This window comes from Mesoplodon mirus, assembly GCF_964341445.2.
Source record: "Mesoplodon mirus genome assembly, chromosome: 10".
Lineage (NCBI taxonomy): Eukaryota > Metazoa > Chordata > Mammalia > Artiodactyla > Ziphiidae > Mesoplodon > Mesoplodon mirus.
In genome coordinates this window covers 81,957,521-81,979,434 of record NC_138986.1, presented here as the reverse complement: position 1 = coordinate 81,979,434, position 21,914 = coordinate 81,957,521, and the positions used below count along the sequence as shown (strand labels likewise).

The following is a 21,914-nucleotide window of genomic DNA, read 5'->3' as shown; positions in this document are numbered from 1 at the left end:
TGTATATACCCCTTTCCCATATTAGATAATGGTTTTTAGAGCTACTTTTCATATATATATATATATATATATATATATATATATATATATATATATATATATGAAACACATATACCTGTAAAAAACTATTTAGAAAAATTGATCTCAACTTTTTAGGTGTGCAGATAATGTAATGTCCTTACTAATACCACAAAATTGATGAATCTCCTCTGGTTTTAAAACATTTGTGTTAATCTGAATGTTAAGCTTTTCAAATGATTTTTCATTCCATCATTACTAATTTATGCACATCTTCAGAATCTCAATGTCCTACAAACTCCTCATTCCAACAATTCTTAAATCGATCATATTTTTGCCATTCATGTCCTCACTTTCCCACACAACCAACTTCGGCCAGGTAGCCCAACACCTACCATTCCGTTGCAGCCTGAACATCTTAATTCTCTCTCCTTTAAACATCAGCATTGGCAAAAACCACAACCTGGTGAAAGCTAACTTTTATCCTTCACCCAAATAGCCTACAAACAGCTGAAGGTACCTGGAGAAAGTAAGCACTGGTGCTGACAGATCTCACTTTAAATTTACAACCACAAATCTCAAGTAGAGAGCTCAACCTGCCACCCTAACCCTATTAAACTGTCCTAGTAAATTTGCTCTCCCACTTTCCAAAAATGTATTTTATGCTTTTTCTCCTTTCTTCTCAAACCAATGATACCTCCAACTTCGACCTCATTTGATTTTCTCACTTCATATTTCACTGAGGAAGCGAAGCAGTGTCAGCTACTTTCCCATCACCAAACCTACTAACGTACCTCACGTGTCCCCGCTGCTTCCACATGCAGCTTTCCCTCCTGTTACAATGCATCAGCTGTCCTTTCCTATGACCAACCCCTCCAGGAGAATCCTATTCCCCTGATCTCTTCATGGATTTTGAACCTCAACAATAGCCTCTCTCTCTCGCCCACATCATCAAATTCTCTCACTACTGGATCATTCCCATTAGTCTTACAAATATGCTATAATATCTCCTTAAAGAGAAATCCTGACCTCATATCCACCTCTAGCCACTACACCATTTCTGTTCCTTTTAACAGCAAAAGGCCTTCAAAGAGTTATTCATAATCACTACTCCAGTTCCTCACCCTCCATACTTCCACACGCCACTGTAATTGGCTTCTGTCCCCACTGCTCCACCAAAACAGCTGTCCAGACAGCATCGGACACAACTGATCATTACCTCCTTCCTGGAACTTCACCTGGCTTCCAGGCCACCATGGTCTCTTAGTTCTCTTACCTCAACGGCCATCTCTTCGTCTCCTTTGCTGGATCCCTCTTCCTCCCACATTCTAAATGCTGATGCACCCCAAGGCCTCTGCTTCTGCCCCTGCATTATGAAACTCTCTCTGTAGCTCTTTATACCTAAGTGCGTGATTTAAAATAACACCTATGCACTGATAGATCCCGAATTTATATACCATTGCCCAAAGTCCAGACTCAGCAGCCAAAAATTTACTCAAAACATCTCCACTTGGATCTCTAATACCCATCTCAAAGTCAAAATACCCATAACATATTTTTCAATTTTCCTCCCCAATCTCTTTCTCAGCTCTGCAGACAGCACCAACACTGATCTAATCATCTCCTAAGACTCCTCTTCCCTTCACCTACCTACACCTAATCCAACAGCAAGTTCTGCCAAGTCTACTATAAAATATATATGAATCTGACCACTTCCCTCACTGTACCTCTGTTCCAAGCTACCACTCTTTCTTTCCTAGGATATGGCTAAAGACTCCTAACCAGTCTACTCTCCTTCTCTCCTATCCTCCTACAGTCCAGTCTCCACAGAAAACCACAGCGAGCCATCACTCTCTTGCACAAATTCCTCTAAAGGTTCCCCCATTATATTGAGAACAAAAAAAAATAAACTCCTGTCATGGTCTCAGAGTTCCTACATAATTTTGTCTAAACTCACCTTCCGCCAGCCACCATTCTATCCCTCGTGTATTACATTCTAATCATTCCACAGGGATTTTCTTGCTCCTCAAATGCAGAGACTATCTCCACCTCAAAGCCTTCAGCTTGGCTGTGCCCCCTTTGGATTCCTTCCTCCCAAACAACTCTGCATCCCTTTAGATCCCAGAGCACATTACCGCCTCCATTCTCTCTGAAACAAACTCCCCCACTCTCCTTGACCTTGACTTTCTATCCCATGACTCAACTTTTTCTTTATAGTGCCTAAATTCTCTAAAAATACCACACCATTTTATCTGTCTACCTGTTATCTGCCATTTCCCATTGGTATTTAAGTGCCATGAGGGCAGGGGCCTTATCTTACTAAGTTCATTAGTACTTCCCCAGAATTTGGACCAATAATTATTTCAAGTAGGGTCAATCACCTATTTTTCTTGCCTTTAAAATGTAAAAGTTTTTAAATTTCCCTAAATATACTAACTGAAAGTGTATGAAATAAAATATAATTAGTATATAATAATTTATATTATTCTTACTACCTGGTTTTGAAGCTTTTTCTCCTGTGCAAGTAACAGTTGTAGACTCTTTTGTTATTTTTTCACTTTTTTCTTCTGAGGATCTCCGAGGTAAAACTGGTTGTCCCATCTTTCGAAGAGGAGCTAGCTGCCATTTTTTTATTTCACTATCCCTACAGTCTGATGAGTTTTTGCCTTCACCAGACTCCTAGGAAAAATAGTATTTAATTAATTAGAATGAAAACTACTAAACTATCTTTAAATACAAAGCAAGCCTCCTGAGCATGTGGATTAAAAAAATTAGTATGACAACCTATTAAGATATCAAACATATTCCACTCTTTAGCCCAATAACTAATCAGCTGACAACCTATTAAGATATCAAACACATTCCACTCTTTAGCCCAATAACTGTTTTTTGAAGATATATAAAACTCAATTAACTGCAAAAAAGACCTGCACCATTTCATCCAAAATCCATTTGTTAAGCACCTATTTTCTGCAGAACACATAATAGTCTGTAATGGGGAACTAAAAAACATTGAGAAATAATGGCATTAGAAACAAAATTAGGTATAAGATAGTAAGAGTTCTCTTCGTCGGCTGCAGATATGAAAAAAAGGGGGGATTGTGGAGAAATCAATTATCTGTATTTCTTTCTAGAACAAATGAAGTCACATTTACCTATAAATGTATCAAATTCTCAGTGTACCTATCGGCAATTTTAACTCCTATAAGGTAGAACAAACCTATTTTTGTCCTAATTATAACCCACAAAGAACTACAAATGAAACCAGAATTCTGAGACCCTTGGGAGTTAATTAATCACATCATACCAGACTTCCCTGGTGGGGAAGTGGTTAAAAATCCGCCTGCCAATATGCAGGGGACACGGATTTGAGCTCTGGTCCGGGAAGATGCCACATGGCGCAGAGAAACTAAGCCCGTGCGCCACAACTACTGAAGCACGTGAGCCTAGAGCCTGTGCTCCACAACAAGAGAAGCCACCGCAATGAGAAGCCCACGCACCGCAATGAAGAGTAGCTCCCGCTCACTGCAACTAGAGAAAAGCCCACGCACAGCAACGAAGACCCAACTCAGTCAAAAAAAAAAATAAATAAATTTATAAAAAAAAAAAAATCACATCATACCAGTGAGAATACTTGTGTATATATATATATAATCATAGTTTTTAAGAAGATAAAGAGTATATACAAAAAATCAATTTTCTCTAGACTGTGAATCCTATACTTTTTTATTTACTTGTTTATTTTCTACCTCTCCAACTAGACTTACTTGAGAGCAGGAACATTTTTCAATCAGTCATACATACTCAAATCTGGTACCATGCTTGGCACACAATAGGAACTCAATAAATGTTTCAACATAAAATCTAGGGATAAGAAGTGATATTTAAAAAGCAGATTCCATCAACTAAAATCAGACTAGTCAAATAAGATTCAACAGTTCAGTATCAAAAAGAAAAGAAAAGCAGTAATCACTTGGCTCATGTATTTATTTACAGTATCAGACTAACCTCGGTTCCTTTTCTGATACAGAGACTAGATAGAGGAGTTTCTCAAAACATTCACAATGTTAATGTTTTATAATGTCTTTTTAGACAAGATGGAGATAACTCAACTGAATGACTAAACAATGAGCTGTATTTCTGAATGGCCAAGAAATTGTACCCAAGAAATGATGATTAAAAGTTAACAGAACCTTTCCAAAGGCTTGCTATAAACTGTTTTCAATGACGCTCAGTTCTATATTATCAATTACTTTGGTGCCATCAAATCAACAGGAAAATAGTAAATATCAGAAGGACATAATCTGATTCTCACAAAGTCTTGGCAGACAGGAACATTGGATGGCACAAGGATTTGGCAAACTGGAACTTAATCCAGATTTATCACATAAGGAGTGTCCCAAGAACTGAGTTTGTAAATAATGGAAACGGTTTTAGAGAAAACATGCTTATGTTCTTCAATCTGAATGGTCAAATTAAAATATTTCCAAGGTTCCTAATTTATGTCCGTTGTGTTCTGGAATATTACACTTGACCATCCATATATATTTGTTGCCAGTGTTTCCTCCCTAGCACTACCTACAAGAATAACAAATCAATGATTAGAAAAATCATAGGAAATAAAAAAGTAGACAATGAAAATAAAATTTAATCAGATAAAGTGCTGTGTCCTTTGTACATTTCTCCTGTAATTGACTAATATCTTGAAATTTCTATTTAGAAAATACTTTAAGAAGGTAGTTGAAAATGTAAGATGAGGGAAAACTGACAACTTTTTAAAAGGCCATATTTTAAGAGAAACATTATGAGATACGGGTTCCAAGCAAATACTGGAACAAAAATCAAAAGAACTAAGATTACTTTTCCTTACAGAGAGAACTCTTTCACTCGAAAATAATGCCAAATGTGGTTTTATGGACTCATAGATATTTACGGACTGAAAAGCTTTTTAGAAAATCTTCTCAGCAAGCACAATTTATACCTACCACCACAAAATCTCACACACATTCTACCACAGAAAATGCAAGCACCAAACTACAGACTAGAAATAGCACAGAAGACTGTAAGAAATAAGATCTGAATATTTTGAAGATGTCACTACCTGGTTTCACCAAGCCTGACAAAACATTTTAAGTAAAAACCCATTTTTACGGAAAAATAAATGTGAAAACGTACACAACAGTGAAATCTAAAGAGAAATTTCAAATTCGCAGTCAGCCCGAAGTTCTTAAATAAAAATAATGCATTAATGAGAGGCTCACCCGTTTCAAAATTTTGACCTTGTGCTTCACTGTATCATCTATATATTTGGTTTTGTCATTTGTTGTAGTGTGCTTTGATAACCCAAGCTTTTCATATTCCATTGCTTTATCTTCACTATGGACTTCAACTTTAGCCTGGTTTCCCAAAATATCTGGATCTACTATTTCAGTCTTTTTATCTTCTTCGGCACAACATTTCACACACACATATTCTTTGTCTTCCTCTCCCATTTGCTGTGCTTGAGAAAGACTTAACCCAACACAATCACCATGAAACCAGTCATCACATCTCCCACAGCCAACCATAAACCTGGAAAGAAAAAAAAAAAGAACACTTTGATTCGACACATTTTCTTAAAAACCAATGCTGAGTGAGCCTAAATTGAATTTTTAGTATTTTTCCAGTATTTTGCATGTTTTCTGTCTTTACCCATTCTATCAGTTCAACATGGAGAGAGTTTTCAAAGAATATTCTATGAAAATGGAACTTTTAAGAAGTCAAACATTTCCCCTCTGAGTGAGAAAATACTTGGGGGGGGACACATAAGGATAAAAATAAAGGGCAACTGACCTTTGTCAGCATACTGTATAGAGTAGCAATGTATAGAATAACAGTATTTCTCCACTGAGAAGGGTGATAAACTGTGATAATCTGATCACAGACAACCCATCAAAGTTACTACATTTACCACATAGACCTGAAATCATACATAAAATTGGAGTCACTTATCCAACTAATCATTTTAAATAACAAAGAGAAAAACCAGATGCAACAAAAATGCAACTCAAAACTAACAAAGTGGAGCCTCACAAATTGTTCCTTATTAACCACCTTAACTATATATATATTATAACTATGCTTTGAGCTCAAAATATTCTGGTTCATAGTGTCACAATGATTTAGCTGAAGGACCTTTTTATGTACTTCTGAGCATGGGCTTCCTTACTACTTGACCTTGTACTTTAGATAATAAACTTGTTTTCCCAAATAATGACCAAATTATATCAACATGAAGATATTACTATTGTGTGAATTTTTTTTTTAATTTCCAAACAATCTCCTTATATTTTCCCTTTACTGTATTTTATCTAAGAAATAATTTCACTAACCAATGAAAAAGTACAAGGACAGATTTATGACTCTAAAGAGTTTTTCTAACTTAGAAATATCTGGAATTATTTTAGAATAAAATAGCGAAACAGATATATAAACAGCAATTTGAGGGTGAAATTACCTTTTTCACATACTTTTCAACCCATTATTAAGAAAATGACAAAGCTCACTTAATCACGTTTAACATTTTCCTTTTTTCTTCTTCAGGTTAGTAATTCATGGTATGTTTGAAAGATTTAGGAGAATTTAAGTATATTCTTTAATGATTTAAAGACTTTGTGCTGATTTCGATAAGAACAGTGGCACCAGCAACAGTGACCAAAGTCCTTTTAAAAACCTATCGTCCAACAGGAAGATGTTAAAGGTAATATACTGGGTGATATGGCCAACCCTCTCTAAATATACCAGTGGTCCTGTTTTAATGTAGAAATTTTAAGAATCAGAACGCTGTTTCAAACCTTACAGGATGTCTTGAAAAAGACATGCCAAATACCCCACCCCCCAATTGCAGACCACTCTATTCTTCCTCTCTCATGTGCCTTTCCACTGTGGATCAACCACTGCCATGCACCAAGGAAACTTGAATTCTTCATGTCTACAATTCACCATTCTTTACCCTAACTGGCGATGCCTGTGCTATCTTTTTCAGATAAGTGGTCATTTCCTCAATGGTTCATTTTAAAAGTTAAAACAAATCCATTAAAAAAAAAAAAAAAACCTCATGCCTTAAGTAAAAATAAATAAAAATACAGAATATTTTGGATTCATAGCCCTAGTGAGAAAACTTTCCAACAATGTGGTATTTGTCTGCAAGACAGAAATTATTTCTCTAGGTTTGGGAGACTTTAGATGGGTCCATGCATGTTTCAGTGATACAGATCATACAGCCAACAGAAAAATACGAAGTTTGAAAAATACAGATATTTAAAAGTTCTTCTATTTCAGATTGCAAAGTTGTAAGAACTCCTATTTCTTGAAAGCAACTATCTAAGCTGAATTCTTTTGAATTATTGAAGGAAAGCTAATGTGATTTCTCATCTCAGCTATATTAATAATTCCTTCAAAGCAAGCCTGGAATAGTTTCAATAGGACACATACTATGACCATGGCTCTGCTTTTGCCCCAAATCCAAATCTAACAAACCTATTAGGAAACTTCAAATCTTTATTCAACCAGGATAGAGTCATTTTATGATGTGGAATGTATTCATTATATCACCATGCCCCAAGTTTATTTATGGAAATGTCTCCTCAAACTTGAGAAGCTCTGAAAAACAAATCTCAAAACTACAGTGCCATCCAGACGTTATCTTAATAATAATATTTTAGATTTTATATAAAAAATAATGCAGTTAAAATTTTGAGAAATCAAAACAAAAAATGACATTGATAAAAATAATTACATGTCCTAGGGGAAAATGAAATTGATTCACTTGAAAGTGAAACTGGAAAATTTCAAAAAAGGAAATATTACCAGTACTATGAACTTTATTAAGTGGCCTATCACAAAAAGAGAAGATACACTGTCTTCCCTTTTCATATTACCCCTCATGGCTTAAAAAGGGAGAGGGAGTATGGATCAAATAGCTAACATAATTACCCTCCCATTTTCTGCTCTGTCCTTGGAAGTTCTCATTACCAAAAGGCAAAATCACTCAAAGATAAGACTATAACCCTGGTGTTAAATATTTCACTAAAAAAAATTAATGTGTGGTAAAAGATTAACTCTGAATTAACTGGACCAAGTCACCATGAAATCAGTTAAACAGAAAAGTTCAGAAATATTTATATTTTGTTCTCCTGTTATACATTCAGACACAAAATTTTAAATCCTACTATAATTTAAACCTAATTTAAAATGTAATCTTAATTCTAATCTTTTTGGCACAAACCAAAATATATTCTTAGAAAATTTTCAAGTTTCTTCAAAGTAAACCACAAAAGCAACACTGAGAATTCCTGTTCTTAAAAAGTCATGTCACAAATTCACCAACAATGGAGCTGTTACAAGATGAGCCGTTAAGTTCTGATAAGTGGTTCCTTTAAGTAACAACTAAGACTGTATTACTGTGAATGTATATGGACTCACTCTTTTCTAGGGTAAAATGATTTTATTCCGCATAAACATTAAAACATTGTTTTTGTCACTAACAATCTAATCTGCAGAGAAAAGTACTTTTCTATCAAACTCTTAAACTCCTGAGAAAAACCAGAATCACTTTCTCTAAGAGAAAATTTCCTTCTCAGAAAAAGGTTTCTTGTTTGAGTATAATGCTATGACTCCATTAAGCTAAGGATATTTTTTTGTTTCTAAATTTCATCCAATGAACTAATCTTCTAGAACTGGGCAAGAAAGTGTAATACAAACTGAAGATACAAATGTCATCTGGAGAGGCAGGGAAATACTAGAAACTACAAGGTAGGTATTATGAAAAGACTAAGACTTCTTCCTTCCAAAATGCCAACTGGCTTATGTGTAAAAGACGTTCAAAGGTAAGTTTTTTAAAAAGTATTAAATAGTCTGGCTTTTAAAGTAATGAATATACCTTAGCTACAAGGCTGAATCAGGAAAATAAATGGAAGCCAAAACAACAGCATGAAGTGTAAACTGTGAGGCAGTCAATGACTACTGTCTTTAGGATACATACAGAAGTTTATGGTCGAATATTACGTTTGGCAATGGCATGAATGAATCCGTATTTAAAAATATAATTTCCAACTGGAAGCACATACAGGAAGCTAACCTCAGTTGCAACACGTAAAATGCTGAAGAGTTATAAAATAATCTTTACAGAAGTAAATTTGTCACAAGTGCTAAAAAAATGTCGTATTAACAAATAGCTTTCAATGAATGTAGCTGGCGCATGAGATCAAAGATATGGATGAAAGTTTTTTCCACATATGTCCTTCCTAATAAATTCATATTCTTACACATGGATTAAACTAGGAAAATTACATGCTGCATGACAGGTGCATTTTTTGAGTAACCTCTATATATACAAGCAGAGTGCATCAAAGAAGTAGTGAAGGCTAGTTAATATGTAAAGAAAAAAACAATCAGTTACTTAGGCTTCTTTATTCACAAAATTGAATGTGAAATGCTGCTTCCAAAATTGATAGTTTCCAGTATTATTACATATTATTCATGTCGATTACATAGGGTAAACTCAAAATCCCTACACATCTAATATTCTAAGTCATTTTCCAGACTGGGGCAAAGAAACTCTAGGTTTTATAGGTTAGATCCAAAAGGCAGCCTTAGGTAAAAAACAATGGGACTTATCAATCTTCATTTTAGGAAAATAACTGATATTGGTGAAGTGACAGTCATCATTCAAAAGCCTGGGCAAACTCCTGAGGACCATGCCATCATAACAGAAGTTTATCTCCAAAAAAGTTACATTATAACATGTCTTCCAACTCCAGGCCAAAGTTTCATTTCAGAAACTCATTCAGTTTAAGGCTCCTATTTCATACTCTGACAACATGTCAGTATGATGGTTTTTTAGAAGATGCTGGCAAAGAAAAAAGGGCTAACTTAAAAGAGCACTTACAAGGACCATCCAGCCCTTAATTCTCTTAGGCCCACTTGAGAATATTTGAATAAGGTGTTTTAAACAAAAAAGCATAAACAGCACAAAAGTGAGGGCAAATGTAGCACTATATTCAAACAAGTCACAAGTTTTAAAAACTGGAATATGCTGTTATAAAGTAACCACTGACACTAAAAATAGGCCATGGGCTGAATCACAAATGAAAAAACCCCTTGACCTAAAAGTTATTTTTTACAGAATAGCCTCAAGAACTCCCAACCACACCCTCCATACCAAAATAATGTGTTACACCGCACTGCACTAAACTGTCCCTCCCTAAAGAGTTTCCTTTTCATGTAATCTAATTGTGCTGGGAAATCGTTCTAACATTTACTTTCATGAGTAAAGATAATATTACAATGTGCAAGTTACAATGTTCGTTTATCATATCAATGTTGATAGAAGTTCCAACAGCAATCTCAACACTTGAACAGGATAATCTTGTAGCTGGAAACTCCACTTCACCTCTTGTTCTCTTTCTCTCAAAAAGCTAGCAAATAAAACATACATGGGCGGGGAGGGTGGCAGTGTCATAAAACTACAGAACACTGAATCCTAAGGAAGAATGACAACAGCAGTACTATAAAATCACTTCCTGAAAGATGAGAATTCACAAGAAACCCAAATCACTAGAACATTCAAAAACAAAATACATGTTTCACTCCATTCTATGTTACATACAAAACTCCCCTGTGTCATTTAACAGTTGTTTTAGCTATCAAATTTCACTCTGAGGTCAAGTTTGATAGTTACGAAGTAGTGGTATTAAGTCAGAGTAAGTGTGCTTCATCTGAAAGTATATATACAGAATTGCCATTATGCCCTTCACAATGTATTACTAGTTCTTCTCAAGCCAAACAAAATAATATATAACTTACACACCCAAAGCACTATAACAATTTTCTCATTTTTTTTTAAGATGCAATGACTAAATTACACTAACTGGTTACAATGATAAAACATTTCCATATATACCAGCTTTTGGTCAGACTGTGCGTTTTAAAGTTTCTAGGATGGCATATTTGTAAATTCAGTGGCTCCATCTTACTATCATATATCCGGGATTGATGAGGGGTTTCTGTTTGTGCAAAAGTCTTTGTATGTTAAATAATCTTCTATAAAAAGTTCTCCCACTAATCCCACCCTAAAAAAAAGCAATTTCTCTTTAATGTACATATCACATATACACACACACACACACACACACACCTGTTGCCATGTGGTTTTTTGCAAAACCCACACTGCTTGCTGGGAGTCCAGATATATTTGCTTTCAAATGAAGAGCTATGGTCTGAGCCTTCCCGTTTTACAGTCGCTATATTATCTGGAATGAACAATGGTGGCTCATCCAAAGAAAAACTTTTGCTGCTTCTTCTTTGACGGGGTTGTAGGTTCTTCTCAGGTTTTTTTAATTTCAATTTATCCTCTTCCTTAAAATGTTCCACACCACCTGTGTGCTCAAGCTCTTCCTTCACATGACTATTGGTTCTCACTGCTGGAGCCGGCTGCTGGGGCTTATGGCACTGTTTCTGGCTGGAATGCAACAAATGTCCAGTTTGTGCAGGATGATGAGGTTCTTTTGAGCAACCAGGGTGACCGTGAGGCTTTTCACTCAAAGAATGAGTTAAGGGTTTGGAAATCTGGACTAAATTTTGATCTTGTGATATCTTTCTGAATACAGAATGAGCCTGATTTTTCACAGATTTAACCCCAGAATTGCAACTCTGAATCTTTGAATCCTTATCAACTTGTTTCTTTCTCACTTTGACTGGCCTATGAAAATTTTGCTTAGATTCTGATTCATCAGCATTTCGCTTCACACTTTTGACATTAACTTTAGTTACGTTATGCATTAATTCATGCTTTGCTCCAACAACTTTTTTCCGAGTATCTGTGGCCATGGTTTGCTTAGAATGAATTACAGGTTTTGTATGTTTGGGTTTTATGTTTTTTGACTCTAAGCAAGGAACACTATTTGACTGGCTGTCTCTGTCATCCTGAAGGTTTGCTGTTTCATGAGACTCCATTTTCATACTTTCAACAATATTCAACTGTTCTGAATTTTGGTCAGGTGCATCACAAACAGCACTTTCTAAAATATTACTTTCTGGTTCAAAAGCACTAGTATTAACCACCTCTAAGTTTGACTTATTAAATCTGGTGCCCTCCAACTGCTTATCATTAGACTCTGGGTCTTTACAGTAAGCCATTTCCATTTCAATTCTCTGAAGGGAGTTCTCAGCTTTATCAGCAACTTCCACGCTATCTTTCAATTCCAAACTACATTCATTTACTTCATCCACAGAACCAGACAAACTGACAAGGTTCCTTTCTTTCTCATTCGGGTTTGTACAAGCAGCACTGCCAGAGAAAGCGACGGAAGATGCAGGTTCCTCACTGACACTGTCATTTTCGTGCGCTAATTTTATTGTCTCCTTCGATTCTTGTTCAACTTCTCCTTCTACCTTCATTTCTTCAACAACAGTCCCATCCATTTTACTTGAAATGGAATCGTTCCGTTCATGTTCTTCTTTACCTGAAAACTTAAACAATGGGCTAACAGTCTTGGCTTTACACTCCATCAGAGTTTCATTTTTCTTTTCTTCGATACTAACGCAAGTCTCTGAAAGGAGTGGACAGTTTAACTCATGAGATGGCACATTTGCTTCTCCCTGATTATTACATTTCTGCTCAGAGTCTAACCCAGCTTCACCCTTCGTTTCAAGACACGATGGAACTGCTTCTTCGATCTGTCCACCGTGTCGGCTGCCCCTCCTGCTCTCTTTCTGGTGCTCGGGTTTCGGGGACGTACCAATTTCTTCTTTCATCTGACACCTTTCTTGTTGTTTCACCCCTGCTTTAGGGGCAGACACAGTCTTCCCTGATGCCTTTTTTGTGCTATTTAAAGGTGCTGCATTTGTACGCTTGGCAATAGTGCTTTGTCGCAAACTTCTTATTTGTTCTATCATAAGGGAAAAAAATAAATAAAAAAAAACTTAGTTATTTTGCCATGTGTTTTTATTTCAACGCAATTTAGAATACATCACTTCTTTATTCTGAGCTATAAAATTTATTTTCCCATTTCAAAGAAAATGTACTGACATCTACTCATGATGATGGTTACATTTTTTATACACTTATCAAAGTTCTATAATTCTGGGGTAGAAAATAACCTGTATAAAATTCAGACTGATATTATACTTTACAATAAGAAATATTTTCATCAAGCTTCTTTTCTATGAAAGTAAGCTGGGGGTAAAATCAATGAGGTTCCTTGATATCACTACCCATCTTAAAGCAAGGCTGTCATACAGTTGTAAACATTAAATACCTTTAAGTATATAAAACCAAACAAATTCAGGTGCCAATAAAATCTGAACTAAACCACCTATCACAAACAGGATCTGTGTGAGTTTCAAAGCACAGCCTCAAAAGAACTCTAATGTCTTTATGAATGTGTTTCCCTTATATCTCCATTTTAGCATTCAAGCTATTCCTTGAATAGCTTGAATATTTTAAGAAATGAAATATACACTAGAGTACTAGACACAGATCCACAAAAAAAGAAGTTATAATTAAAGAGATTTAAACCAAGAAGATGTATCATAAGGGAAAATGCAGAAAGTATGAAAATAATTTAATAAAGCTTCCCACTTGTAACAATGTTCCTAACAAAGAATCCACTAACAGAGACTTTCCTCCTTTCCCTATCTGGATACATCCTCCAAGGGAAAAAGAAACACAAAGTGAAAAGAAATTGGAAAGAAAGCTAAATAATTCACTAAGAAAAAATAATAATAATTCACTAAGTAAAAAAACAACCCACAAACTGAAATACAAAATAAGAAGCTATATCCAAGCCTATGCATATCTAATACCTCTGAATCAACTCTGTATGAAAATTGAACATCACTAATTTTTAAAAAGCCTCCTTCCTTTTTAATGCAAAATGCTATGCACCAGTATTTAGAACATTTCCCTAATTTGTCACATATCACTGAACCTGTGAAACTCTCACAGAAGGTGTCACAGGTCCTCCTCATTTGTCTCTAACAGTCTTAGTTGATGTTTGTAGTCATGACACTCAAAAGTGTCCCCATTTGGACAATAAATTATACGGTCATCCTATCTTAGAGACCCTTTCTAATTCCCCAGGACTCGGCACAATATCTGGTCATGAGGTAAGTACCCAACAACTTCAAAAATTTACTTAGTGGGGGCTTCCCTGGTGGCACAGGGGTTAAAAATCTGTCTGCCAATGCAGGGGACACAGGTTCAAGCCCTGGTCCAGGAAGATCCCACATGCCGCAGAGCAACTAAGCCCGTGTGCCACAACTACCGAGCCTGTACTCTAGAGCCCACGAGCCACAACTACTGAGCTGGCGTGCTGCAACTACTGAAGCCCGCGCTCCTAGAGCCTGTGTTCTGCAACAATACACTGTGATGAGAAGCCCTCACACTGCAATGAAGAGTAGCCCCTGCTCGCCACAACTAGAGAAAGCTCATATGCAGCAACAAAGACCCATGCAGCCAAAAATCAAAAATAAATTATATATAAAAAAGGGGGGCTTCCCTGGTGGTACAGTGGTTGAGAGTCCATCCGCCTGCTGATGCAGGGGACAGGGGTTCACACCCCAGTCTGGGAAGATCCCACATGCCGCGGAGCAGCTGGGCCAGTGAGCCATGGCCGCTGAGCCTGCGCATCTGGAGCCTGTGCTCCGCAACAGGAGAGGCCACAACAGTGAGAGGCCCGCGTACCAAAAAAAAAAAAAAAAAAAAAAAAAAACTTACTTAGTGGATTGTGAACCACTCATGCTCAGATATATAACATTTTAAAATAACTAAAATTTTAATGGTTTGTTATTAATATTTAGATAATTTTTAAAGCTCTGAAGACAGCCTGTAATAATTTATAGCTCAACTATATTTATATGCCCTGAAATAAAATAAATGAAGAATTTTTAACACCCATTATGTAAGTGGTTGATAAATGCATAGCACATTCAACTGTGAAGGTATTCAGATAAAAAATTGTTTTCCAATAGTAACTGATTAACTGACAAAGGATAAAGTAACTCTTTCTCCTCTAACTATAAACTGCCTTAGTTTGAAGCCAGGCGGTATAGGCCAAACATTACCATTATTTGTCTATAATGTTCATTCTACTCTTCTTGTTTCTCAAAGTCACAAATATATATCAAATAACCGATTTTCTAAAAAACTGAGAAAAAGATGATGAAGTAAAGATATGCATCTGAGCTAATAATCCACTTCTCAAAACCGCACATTAAAGCTATACAAAAGCTATGAATCTAAAAGTAAAGAAAGGACCAATGCCCTAAGAATTTAACAAACCATGCCTGTATAGTGAAGGCACCATTAAAATCCAAAAGAAGGGGTTTCAGAGAGCTTCTGAATGGTGAAGTAGAATGCCTCCACATGCCACATTGCTTGCTGGACTGAAGTTTCTTTGTTCTTGACCTCACCCTATGAATCTCTTCATCTGGCTGTTGGTTCCTGTGTTTTAATATCCTCGTAATAAACCACTCATCTGAAAGTTTTGGGGACATTGGTTTCTACTGTGACAGTTATTTTCCCTCAGCACGTGACAAATGAGAGTCAACTGTTTTCCGGCTTCCATTCTTGCTATTAATAAGGCACCTTTCAGTGTAACTGCCGTTCATTTTTTTGCCGTGTGGCTGACAGGGTCTTGGTGCTCCGGCCGGGTGTCAGGCCTGTGCCTCTAAGGTGGGAGAGCCAAGTTCAGAACACTGGTCCACCAGAGACCTCCAGGCTCCATGTAATATCAAATGGTGAAAGCTCTCCCAGAGACCTCCATTACAATGCTAAAACCCAGCTCCACTCATCGACCAGCAAGCTACAGTGCTGGACACCCTATGCCAAACAACTAACAAGACAGGAACACAACCCCACCCATTAGCAGAGAGGCTGCCTAAAATCATATGAAGTTCACAGACACCCCAAAACACACCACCAGTTGCAGTCCTGCCCAACAGAAAGACAAGATCTAGCCTCATCCACCAGAACACAGGCACGAGTACCCTCCACCAGGAAGCCTACACAACCCACTGAACCAACCTTAGCCACTGGGAGCAGACACCAAAAACAACGGAAACTACGAACCTGCAGCCAGTAAAAACGAGACCCCCAAACACAGTAAGTTAGTCAAAATGAGAAGAGAGAGAAACCCATGGCAGATGAAGGAACAAAGTAAAAACTCACCAGACCAAACAAATGAAGAGGAAATAGGCAGTCTACCTGAAAAAGAATTCAGAGTAATGATATTAAAGATGATCCAAAATCTTGGAAATAGAATGGAGAAAATACAAGAAAAGTTTGACAAGGAACTAGAAGAACTAAAGAGCAAACAAACAATGATGAACAACACAATAAATGAAATTTAAAATTCTCTAGAAGGAATCAATAGCAGAATAACTGAAGCTGAAGAACGGATAAGTGACCTGGAAGATAAAATAGCGGAAATAACTACTGCAGAGCAAAATAAAGAAAAAAGAATGAAAAGAATTGATGACATTATCAGAGACCTCTGGGACAACATTAAACGCACCAACATTCAAATTATAGGGGCCCCACAATGAAAAAGAGAAAAAGAAAGGGACTAAGAAAATATTTCAAGCGATTATACTTGAAAACTTCCCTAATGTGGGGAAAGGAAAGAGTCAATCAAGTCCAGGAAGCACAGAGAGTCCCATACAGGATAAACAAGGAGAAACACGCCAAGACACATATTAATGAAATTATCAAAAATTAAACACAAAGAAAAAAATATTAAAAGCAGCAAGGGAAAAACAACAAATAACATACAAGGGACTCCCCATAAGTTTAACACCTGATCTTTCAACCCAAATTCTGAAGGGAGTGGCAGGACATATTTAAAGTGATGAAAGGGAAAAATCTACAACCAAGATTACTCTACCCAGCAAGGATCTCATTCAGATTCGGCGGAGAAATTAAAACCTTTACAGACAAGCAAAACCTAAGAGAATTCAGCACCACCAAACCAGCTTTACAACAAATGCTAAAGGAACTTCTCTAGGCAGGAAACACAAGAGAAGGAAAAGACCTACAATAACAAACCCAAAACAATTAAGAAAATGGGAATAGGAACATACATACCGATAATTACCTTAAATGTAAATGGATTAAATGCTCCAACCAAAAGACACAGACTGGCTGAAAGGATACAAAAACAAGACCCAGATAATGCCATCTAAAAGAGACCCACTTCAGACCTAGGGACACATACAGACTGAAAGTGAGGGGATGGAAAAACATATTCCATGCAAATGGAAACCAAGAGAAAGCTGGAGTAGCAATTCTCACGTAACACAAAATAGACTTTAAGATAAAGACTATTACAAGAGATAAAGAAGGACACTACATAATGATCAAGGTATCAATCCAAGAAGAAGACATAACAATTGTAAATATTTATGCACCAAACATAGGAGCACCTCAATATATAAGGCAAATGCTAACAGCCATAAAAGGGGAAATTGACAGTAACACAATCATAGTAGGGGACTTTAACACCCCATTTTCACCAGTGGACAGATCATCCAAAATGAAAATAAATAAGGAAACACAAGCTTTAAATGATACATTAAACAAGGTGGACTTAATTGATGTTTAGAGGACATTCCATCCCAAAATAAAAGAATACACTTTCTTCTCAAGTGCTCATGGAATATTCTCCAGGACAGATCATTTCTTGGTTCACAAATCAAGCATTGGTAAATTTAAGAAAATTGAAATCGTATCAAGTATCTTCTCTGAACACAACACTATGAGACTAGATATCAATTACAGGAATAAATCTGTAAAAAATACAAACACATGGAGGCTAAACAATATACTACTTAATAACCAAGAGATAACTGAAGAAATCAAAGAGGAAATAAAAAATGCCTAGAAACAAATGACAATGAAAACAGGATGACCCAAAACCTATGGGATGCAGCAAAAGCAGTTCTACGAGGGAAGTTAAAAGCAATACAATCCTAGCTCAAGAAACAAGAAACATCTCAAATAAACAACCTAAACCTTACACCTAAAGCAATTAGAGAAAGAAGAACAAAAAAACCACAGAATTAGGAGAAGGAAAAATATCATAAAGATCAGATCAGAAGAAATGAAGGAAACAATAGCAAAGATCAATAAAACTAAAAGCTGGTTCTTTGACAAGATAAACAAAATTGATAAACCATTAGCCAGACTCATCAAGAAAAAAAGGGAGAAGACTCAAATCAATAGAATTAGAAATGAAAAAGGAGAGGTAACAACTGACACTGCAGAAATACAAGGATCATGAGAGATTACTACAAGCAGCTATATGCCAATAAAATGGAAAACCTGGAAGAAATGGAAAAATTATTAGAAAAGCACAACCATCTGACACTGAACCAGGAAGAAATAGAAAACAGAAACAGACCAATCACAAGCACCGAAATTGAGACTGTGATTAAAAATCTTCCAACAAACAAAAGACCAGGACCAGATGGTTTCACAGGGGAAAGAAGTCTATCAAACATTTAGAGAAGAGCTAACACCTAACCTTCTCAAACTCTTCCAAAATCTAGCAGAGGGAGGAACACTCCCAAACTCATTCTGCAAGGCCACCGTCACCCTGATACCAAAACCAGACAAGGATGTCACAGAAAAAAACTACAGACCAATATCACTGATGAACATAGATGAAAAATCCTCAACAAAATACCAGCAAACACAATCCAGCAGCACATTAAAAGGAACAGACACCAGGATCAAGTGGGGTTTATCCCAGGAATGCAAGGAATCTTCAATATACATAAATCAATCAATGTGTTACACCATATTAACAAACTGAAGAATAAAAAACATATGATCATCTTAATAGATGCAGAAAGAGCGTTCAACAAAATCCAACACCTATTTATGATTAACACCCTCCAGAATGTAGGCATAGAGGGAACTTACCTCAACATAATAAAGGCCATATATGACAAACCCACAGCCAACATCGTCCTCAATGGTGAAAAACTGAAACCATTTCCGCTAAGATCAGGAACAAGACAAGGTTGCTCACTCTCACCACAATCATTCAACATAGTTTTGGAAGTTTTAGCCAGAGCAATCAGAGAAGAAAAAGAAATAAAAGGAATTCAAATGGGAAAAGAAGATGTAAAACTGTCACTGTTTGCAGATGACATGATAGTATACATAAAGTATCACAAAGATGCTACCAGAAAACTACTAGAGCTAATCAATGAATTTCATAAAGTAGCAGGATAAAAAATGAATGCACAGAAATCTCTTGCATTCCTATACACTAATGATGAGAAATCTGAAAGAGAAATTAAGGAAACACTCCCATTTACCACTGCCACAAAAGGAATAAAATACCTAGGAATAAACCTACCTAAAGAGACAAAAGACCTGTATGCAGAAAACTATATGGCACTGATGAAAGAAATTAAAGATGATAACAAATAGATGGAGAGATATACCATGTTCTTGGAGTGAAGAATCAACATTGTGAAAATGACTCTACTACCCAAAGCAATCTACAGATTCAATGCAATCCCTATCAAACTACCAATGGCATTTTTCACAGAACTAGAACAAAAAATTTCACAGTCTGTATGGAAACACAAAAGACCCCGAATAGCCAAAGCAATCTTGAGAAAGAAAAACAGAGCTGGAGGAATCAGCCTCCCTGACTTCAGACTATACTAAAAAAGCACAGTAATCAAGACAGAATGGTACTGGCACAAGAACAGAAATATAGATCAATGGAATAGGACAGAAAGCCCAGAGATAAACCCACACACATATGGTCACCTTATCTTTGATAAAGGAGGCAAGAATATACAATGGAGAAAAGACAGCCTCTTCAATAAGTGGTGCTGGGAAAACTGGACAGCCACATGTAAAACAATGAAAGTAGAACACTTCCTAACACCACAGACAAAAATAAACTTAAAATGGATTAAAGACCTAAATGTAAGGCCAGAAACTATAAAACTCTTAGAAGAAAACATAGGCAAAACACTATGACATAAATCACAGCAAAATCTTTTTTGACCCACCTCCTAGAGAAATGGAAATAAAAACAAAAATAAACACATGGGACCTAATGAAACTTCAAAGCTTTTGCACAGCAAAGGAAACCATAATAAACAAGATCAAAAGACAACCCTCAGAATGGGAGAAAATATTGGCAAATGAAGAAACTGACAAAGGATTAATCTCCAAAATTCACAAGCAGCTCATGCAGCTCAATAGCAAAAAAAAAAAAAAAAAACAAACAACCCAATCCAAAAATGGGCAGAAGACCTAAACAGACATTTCTCCAAAGAAGACATACAGATTGCCAACAAACACATGAAAGGATGCTCAACATCACTAATCATTAGAGAAATGCAAATCAAAACTTCAATGAGGTATCACCTCACACCAGTCAGAATGGCCATCATCGAAACATCTACAATAAATGCTGGAGAGGGTGTGGAGAAAAGGGAACCCTCTTGCACTGTTGGTGGGAATGTAAATTGGTACAGCCACTATGGAGAACAGTATGCAGGTTCCTTAAAAAACTAAAAATAGAACTACCATACGACCCAGCAATCCCACTACTGGGCATATACCCTGAGAAAACCATAATTCAAAAAGAGCCACGTACCACAATGTTCACTGCAGCACTATTTCCAATAGCCAGGACATGGAAGCAACCTAAGTGTCCATCGACAGATGAACAGATAAAGAAGCTGGAATATTACTCAGCCATGAAAAGAAACGAAATTGAGTTATCTGTAGTGAGGTGGATGGATCTAGAATTTGTCATACAGAGTGAAGTAAGTCAAAAAGAGAAAAACAAATACTGTATGCTAACACATATATATGGAATCTAAAAAGAAAAAAAAAGGAAGAACCTAGATTCAGGACAGGAATAAAGACGCAGATGTAGAGAACGGACTTGAGGGTGTGGGGCTGCGTTAAGGGTAAGCTGGGAGGAACTGAGAGAGTGGCATGCACATCTATACACTACCAAATGCAACACAGATAGCTAGTGGGAAGCAGCCGCATAGCACAGGGAGATCAGCTGGGTGCTTTGTTACCACCTGGAGGGGTGGGATAGGGAGGGAGGGAGGGAGACGCAAGAGGGAGGAGGTATGGGGACATATGTATATGTATAGCTGATTCACTTTGTTATACAGCAGAAACTAACACACCATTGTAAAGCAATTATATTCCAATAAAGATGTGAAAAATATTTGTTTTAATTTAAAAAGTAAAATAAAGAAAGAAAGGGCAGGAGAAGAGAAAACACTGATGATTTTGGAAGCCAAACAAAAGATGACCAAGAAGTAACTGATGCAGGACATCCAAAAGAAGATAAACAGTAATCTGGCACTGCTGGCCGAACCAATACGATTTACACCTCAAAAGGCTTAGGAACCGGTGATCCCAGATAACTCTAAAGTAGGCAGGAAGGCAGGCAGTTAAAATGAGGATGAGTGGAAAGCTGTTTAAAAAGCAGGGTGGGGGGCCTCCCTGGTGGCGCAGTGGTTGAGAGTCCGCCTGCCGATGCAGGGGATACGGGTTCGTGCCCCGGTCTGGGAGGATCCCATATGCCGCGGAGCGGCTGGGCCCGTGAGCCATGGCCGCTGGGCCTGCGCATCCGGAGCCTGTGCTCCGCAACGGGAGAGGCCACAACAGTGAGAGGCCCGCATACCGCAAAAAAAAAAAAAAAAAAAAAAAAAAAAAAAAAAAGCAGGGTGGGAGGGAGGGAGATGCATGAGGGAAGGGATGTGGGAACAGATGTATATGTATGACTGATTCACTTTGTTATAAAGCAGAAACTAATAAAAAAAAATAATAATAATAATAAAATTAATCTTGAACAGCA

At 36.8% G+C, this 21,914-nt stretch overlaps 1 protein-coding gene across 7 annotated transcripts in view; it reads right to left on the bottom strand.

The window, feature by feature from the left end:
- The window catches only part of PHF3 (PHD finger protein 3), a 99,603-nt gene that overhangs the window by 22,138 nt on the left and 55,551 nt on the right, over positions 1-21,914 (bottom strand). For all 7 annotated transcript variants that reach the window (XM_082634356.1, XM_082634357.1, XM_082634358.1 and 4 more), the window contains 3 exons: positions 11,195-12,947; positions 5,280-5,589; positions 2,514-2,697 (listed from right to left, as the gene is read on the bottom strand). In XM_082634356.1, coding sequence (XP_082490482.1) covers positions 2,514-2,697; positions 5,280-5,589; positions 11,195-12,947 — 2,247 coding nt within the window. The remainder of the gene's footprint in view (positions 1-2,513; positions 2,698-5,279; positions 5,590-11,194; positions 12,948-21,914) is intronic.